This window comes from Triticum aestivum, chromosome 2D, assembly GCF_018294505.1.
Source record: "Triticum aestivum cultivar Chinese Spring chromosome 2D, IWGSC CS RefSeq v2.1, whole genome shotgun sequence".
NCBI classification, from domain to species: Eukaryota; Viridiplantae; Streptophyta; class Magnoliopsida; order Poales; family Poaceae; genus Triticum; species Triticum aestivum.
The window spans coordinates 75070551-75076844 of record NC_057799.1 but is presented as its reverse complement, the minus strand read 5'-3'; the positions used below and the strand labels follow the sequence as shown (position 1 = coordinate 75076844).

The 6294-nt window shown below is 43.9% G+C and overlaps 1 protein-coding gene and 1 long non-coding RNA gene across 2 annotated transcripts; one reads left to right on the top strand and one right to left on the bottom strand.

Annotated features, from left to right (window-relative positions):
- The first annotated feature begins 1436 nt into the window (after positions 1 to 1436).
- Positions 1437 to 4506, top strand: LOC123051672 (uncharacterized). The gene is made up of 4 exons (XM_044474636.1): positions 1437 to 2650; positions 3327 to 3482; positions 3583 to 3772; positions 4054 to 4506. The coding sequence occupies exons 1-4, from the start codon at positions 1445 to 1447 to the stop codon at positions 4095 to 4097; spliced, it is 1596 nt and encodes a 531-aa protein (XP_044330571.1). The 5' UTR covers positions 1437 to 1444; the 3' UTR covers positions 4098 to 4506.
- A 271-nt stretch (positions 4507 to 4777) lies between these two features.
- On the bottom strand, positions 4778 to 5630 carry LOC123048793 (uncharacterized). The gene is made up of 2 exons (XR_006423377.1): positions 5475 to 5630; positions 4778 to 5152 (listed from the first exon to the last, which is right to left on the bottom strand). It is a non-coding gene; the product is annotated as an uncharacterized lncRNA (long non-coding RNA).
- Positions 5631 to 6294: the final 664 nt, after the last annotated feature.

Genomic DNA, 6294 nt, shown 5'->3' with positions numbered 1-6294 from the left:
GGGTGGGAAACGCGACGATGACCATTAGTTGGCACTCTTCCAGATGGATACGTGGTTGCAACATTGTTAGGGGCGGATGCGACAACTGCACGGGCGACAACGACATTGATCGGGCTGCATGCGTGAGGAAGAGGCCGAGCCGAAACTTCCCTCCGCTTGAGCAGTTGACGGATGACGCATGCCCCAAACCAACGTCCCACATTATTCGAAGGGTTGAATATGGAGTTCAAAATTATGCAGGCCCAAGGCCGAATGACTAGTATGCTAAAATTACATTCTCAGTCAAAAGTCGCCATATTGGCCGGGCGACTAATATAGAATCTGGCCATTAGTCGCAAAAATAGAAAACTCGAAGCCGGACCACTGGATTGAGAATGGATGGCAGAGATTCAACGTGTCTACGTAGAAATGCGCGCTTGTGTGCACAAAGGACCCTCGTTTCTAGTTAATTTGCTCCCGTAATAGTCCTAGCACTAATTGGGGAGGAGGCAGCGAATCGGAACTTAACCTAAGACGTGAAATGACGAAAATGCCCTCTCCGGGGCATAGAAATAACAGGCGGTGGCACGCTCGGTTTGATCCGATGGCCAACAACTTCCGGGAGCGAGATCGAATGGTCGAAAACGCATCAAGAAATCGATCCGATGGCTGAGAGTGCCTAAGCTCTAAGAGAGCGCAGGGGCGCCCACAGTTCTTATTTCAGGATTTGCTCCCGTGATAGTCCCATCTGACCATCTCCCCTGTTGCTTCACGGCGGCGCTCCAGATCCGGTGCCAAGCGCATCCCTTCCCTTCCCTAGCTACTCCGACTCAAGGCCGCCACCGGACATCGCGCCCCACATCTCCGAGCGGCAACTGGCCGTCGTCGCGACGGTGAGCTCCACGGCGGGGCCGGGCCCTGCCGGCATAGGTGCCTTCGAGGCACCGTGTGACGTTCACCGTGCCCTCCTCCGGCACATCTACGACGTGGATGAGCCCACGCCATCCGCGCCCAAGCTGCAAGGTGGCCACCTCTCCCCTGCTTTCCTTTCCGGCAACGCCGCCGCCGCTATGTACAATCATTTTATTACTATTTTGGATAGTGGATGAGGAGAATTTGTGACATTCCACATTCCACTCCGCAGTTTGTTTGTGTCAGTTTCCTTAACAAACGGCAATGAGCTCCATATCCTTTGATGAAGGTTTTAAAAACGTTCAACTTTGTACTACAAGTCAGGCTCATGTACTAGTGCATGCTTGTACAGGAACCGATCAAGTGCTTCTGCTAGCTCTTGTGTACGTGAGTGTCTCTCGGCGGGATTCAGTTTAGGCCATCTCAAGCAGTCTCTCTTGGTATGTTATGTTCCGTTCCATCATTTCTTTCCCCCGGAGATTTCAAAATCCTGACTGACAAGGCTGAGCCCCGTGGTGTTGTAAACCTGCATGCAGATCTTCGGCTCGACGAAATGCACCGGAGCACCACCCAGCGCCCAGGCCACCGCCGCAGCGCCGGCCGGGCTGCCGCCAAGCGCGACCGCCTCAGCGCCCTCCCGGACGAGCTCCTGCACCACATCATGTCATTCTTGAAGGCGTGGGAGGTGGTCCGCACCTGCGTGCTCGCGCGGCGGTGGCGCCACCTCTGGGCGTCCGCGCCCTGCGTCGATCTCCGCGTGCGCCCCTCCACTGGCCGCTACGGCGACCCCCCTGAGAAGTTCCGCTACTTCGTGCACCGGCTCTTCCTCCTACGTGACGCGTCAGCGCCCGTGGTCATGCTCCGCCTGCGGTCGAGCGACGACGAAGCGGGCTTCACCGATGACGACGCCAGCGCGTGGATGAGGGCCGCCATCAAGCGCAACGCGCGGGTTATCCATCTCACCGGGCGTTGCTCGGAGATCGCGTCGTTGGACCGCGTGTCGTTCATCTCTTGCCACCTCAAGGTCTTGAAGTTGTCGTATGCCATGCTCGACTACAGGATCCTCAGGCAGCTTTCTTCTAGTTGCACGTCTTTGGAAGTACTAGGTCTGAAGGATTGCTTGGTGGCGGGCCCTAGGATTGTGTCCGCCTCTTTGAAGACTTTAATCATGCTCGAATGCGAGATCAGTTGCGCCTTCTCCATTGCTGCTCCGAACCTCCTACTTCTGCACCTCATCACACCTTACGTCCGAGTCCCATCATTCAAGAATTTGGGATCACTTGTCACAGCTACTATCATACTTGATGACTCTTTCTTGGGTGATGACAATGAATACATCAGCGATGAAGATTATTGTGATGGAACTACTGATGACGACAGGGATGATAGCGGCGATAATGATTGGACAGAGAGCTCAAAGATTCATGATGAGTCTTCCTTGAGTAATAATGTTGGATATGATGATTTTATAAGGTTTGGATATGGACATGGTTTTGCTGAAGGAATTTACAGGCATAATCGTTACAAGGATAATTATGATTATGGTGGTGATATCGACAGCGATGACAATACCTATGCATACAGTGAGATTGCAAATGATGCAAAGTATGGCTACAAAAGTAAAGGCCTGATTTCCAGTAAAGACAGTATCTATGGTGGATATAGAGAATGCAATGATGGGAAGATTTTAGGTGGCCGTCATATTCTTCAGAGTCTTTCAAGTGCTAGAACTTTGGAGTTGTTGACTAATGCTGGAGAGGTATAGCTGTCACCACCTTTTACTATTTTCTCTATCTTCGAGTATATATGAAAATTTCCTTGATATAGCCATAATTGTTTTTTTTTTCTTAACAACTTTTTTCTTAACAACTTTTTTCTGATGTTTGCAAAAGAAATTTATGTTGCTCCCAACATAATACACATGTACAATGAGCACATTTCTTACATAAGTAGCAACACCTGGTTAGAAAGGCACAGTTGACTTGGAGAAGAGTTCAGATCAAGAAATTAGTACTAGCTCATTTCATCATCAAATGTTGTAGGTGAAATCAATGAGATATGGAAGTATGAAGCTTCAAGAGAACATTATATATTATTTCAGATTATTGTTTGTTAGTTTTTACATTCTTGAAGTAGTGTATCTTTTTAAATGATTACTGTTCAAATCGTTGTGTAATTAACTATTTTGAGTCTGCGTACCAGTATAACGGCAATGTCCCTTCACATTATAGAAAAGAATGAGGAATCATATTTTACCAATAGGTACTAATCATGGTAACACATCACTATATGTCTTAATTTCTTTCTCGTGGTTGGTATGTTTGTTTTCTTCTCTGCATATTAAACAAACCCCTTGTATTCAATATATAAAATATAAAATTGATTCAAATTACTATGTTTAATTGCTGAATACTCATTTTATGTGCAATGTGTAGGTTGTTCTGAGTAGGGAACTGAATACATGTCCAAATTTTGGCAACCTGAAGATCCTGTCTCTTGGTGAATGGTGTATGACTGCAGACTTTGATGCCTTAATTTTCTTGCTGCAGCACTCACCTAATATACAGAAGCTCTTTCTCCAACTTAAAATTGTATGTGTAATTATATATTTGGGGCTTATGCTTACTTGATTATCTTTTAGTTTTGAGTATTTTAGCACATGCTTAACAACAACTTTTTTATCTGCAAAAGAACTTCAATGCCAGAGAGGCATCAGAAACAGGTATCAAACTACAGGGAAGATCATTTACTTGCAAAGATCTTCGAATGGTGAAGATCACATGCTCAAAGGATGATGGGAGAGTCCATAAGCTGGCAAATTTGTTTATGGCAAATGGTATACCAGTCGAGAAAATTTATGTCCGCCACAACGGGAGTGCTTGTGAGTCATACCTTCTCTTCAGATAGCATTTTGTATTTATTTTCATTATCAGTACTTTTACTTGCTTGTGTGTTCCTGTGCTATTTGCTGACGGATGTCCACTGCATACTGTCTTGTTCCGCTTTCCCTGAAAAGCCACATGCTTTTATGTGCATATATAATCTGCTTAATATCTTGTCACCATTCTGTTAAATTGGAAGAATGTTTTGCTCACTTAACTATGTTCCTCCTGTACATGATCCTAGACTACACACTTATACACTCCCTGATATTTCTACCAGATATCCGCAACCAGAAGCAGATTAAGGAGTTCTGGGGGATGTAATATCCAACATCATCATGAGCAACTGATCGTGCTCTCAAAGCTGCGCTGGGTTTCTTGATTGCCTCTTTTTTGGTAACATGGATGTCGTTGGTGATAATTGGATCATTGCAATGTTGTTGCCGGTGGGATAAGCTGAGAAGTTCATCTAGTAGTAGGTCTAGCCTCTAGTACAACTTTGCTTTGTTCCTGGAACGGATATGAATGCTCGTCGTTTGAATGCTTCAGACTTGAGAGTGGTGCATCTGAGTCTGTCATGCGTTGTGCTATGCTCCAGTAAACATTGATCCTGTGGTGAGTTATACGCGGCTTTAGTACCGTGCAAATTCTAATGTCGTGTAAAAGGAAATGAACCTTCATTCCGATTCCGGCGATGAAGGTTTACATGGTTGTCTAACTATTCAGATTTCGGTGCTGGGAATGTCATGATACGAATGAAACACACTAATCAGTTTGATTTTAGGATTGCTTGCCACCATATATATCATAATTGGCTCAAATAAATGCAAATATGCTTAGTCTTAACTGCAACCGGCCACGGGAGGGTGGAAGCGAACGACTTTGTGAGCAACAGCAATGGATCATCGCGCACCACACGGGGCAAAACCGAGCAACCATAGACGGGCGGCAACGACATATTTGATGCCCTGTGCGAATAAAAGGCGTAATGCTGGAATTGTAGATAAGTTTACAAATTATTAATTTCCCAGATGCAGAGCCGGTCCATCTCTGTATACATATCCATGCATGACTATTTGTTTCCTCCCCATGAAAAAAATATTATTCATTTCCCTTCATTCTAATTTTTTCGATGGACAGAAACATCAAAGATTGGCCCACTACGTTGATTAATCACAACGATGAGACCTATGGGCAAACGTGGAGGCACTCTTCCTGCGTTCGCCAGCAAGGTAGTCCTGGCAATGTTGCACAACAGAATTCGACGTTCTCAGGGCCGTGTCTCCTCCCTATGCACATTTTTGGGAACGGGGTGTCGTCTTTGCCTATGGCATCGCCATCCGAAAGACGAGGACAACCTGATCTGCCGATCTCACCATCTGCATGGGACAGAGAATGCATTGCGTGCATGCACATACATCAGACGGCTTGCGCCAAAAACAATATAACAAGCAAAAAACAGGCACATACATACGACATGCATGAGAAAATAGCAATCCCTCCATTTTAAAATGCAAATGTTTTTTAGTTTGTATTCAACAATTAGGTAACTTTTATGATATGAAAGCATACTCACAAGAAAATTATTTGTAGTACAAACCTAGTAACAGTAAATATATATGGGTATAAAGCAATTGTTGGTCACAATCTCATCCTAACTTTTGTAGTGTACGTTGAAAACAGATGGAGCATATATATTACCAGTTGAGGAGACCAACATGAGCATGGAGCATCCAAGGAGCACAATGAACAAAACCGCGGCTGCCTTGGCTTCCATCTGGCCGTTGAGTCTGCTGAACGCCATGTTTTGATCCCTAACTTATATGAGATACTTAGATGGATGATGAACACAACTGATGTGCTCAATCGAGTCAGGCCCTGGGCTATTTATATACCAGGACACAACGCACAAGGTAGACTTAGTCAATTCATTATAATGGCAATAATAAATAGACATCACACATCCGTAGGATAAGATAAGCACACGATTACTTAAAGCACTCCTATCTTTAAGTTATAAATATCATATGCATTAAATGTGTGTTTATATATATCTCATCAATGGATTGTATCTTGTTGTACTCTAAAATATTTATCATTTAGTGTTTTTCGTGAGAGAGAAAATATGAGTTGCTTTGATTTTTGTGTGAAGAGCTGTATCTATATTAAGACAGGATAACTCTCTCTTTGCTTATTAATAGGATGCCACATTAGATTTTTTACTTAGGTGTCAAAATTATGATATAGTCCAAAATAAGTTTATGAAATATTAATTTCCTTTGCAGCATCCCCTCCCACACATCTTGCATTAACTCGATCAAATCAAACTAAATCCTTTGTAGCACCCTCGTTGGTGGGTATAAAATAATTACATTAACTCAATCAAATAATTTTAGCTATATATATGTCGGATACGGGCAATCAGAACAAATCAAATCTTTTGCATTGACTCAATCAAATCAAATCACTTTCTGCTTTAGAAATATGGTTGGCGTAAGTATAAGTCAGTCGATTTCCAGTC

Excerpts from the sequence above, each read along its gene's own strand:
- LOC123051672 (XM_044474636.1), top strand. The coding sequence starts at position 1,445 with ATGCACCGGAGCACCACCCAGCGCCCAGGCCACCGCCGCAGCGCCGGC. Across the intron at positions 2,651-3,326 it reads TGTTGACTAATGCTGGAGAG|GTTGTTCTGAGTAGGGAACT; the intron begins GTATAGCTGTCA and ends TGCAATGTGTAG. Across the intron at positions 3,773-4,053 it reads CCGCCACAACGGGAGTGCTT|ATATCCGCAACCAGAAGCAG; the intron begins GTGAGTCATACC and ends TATTTCTACCAG.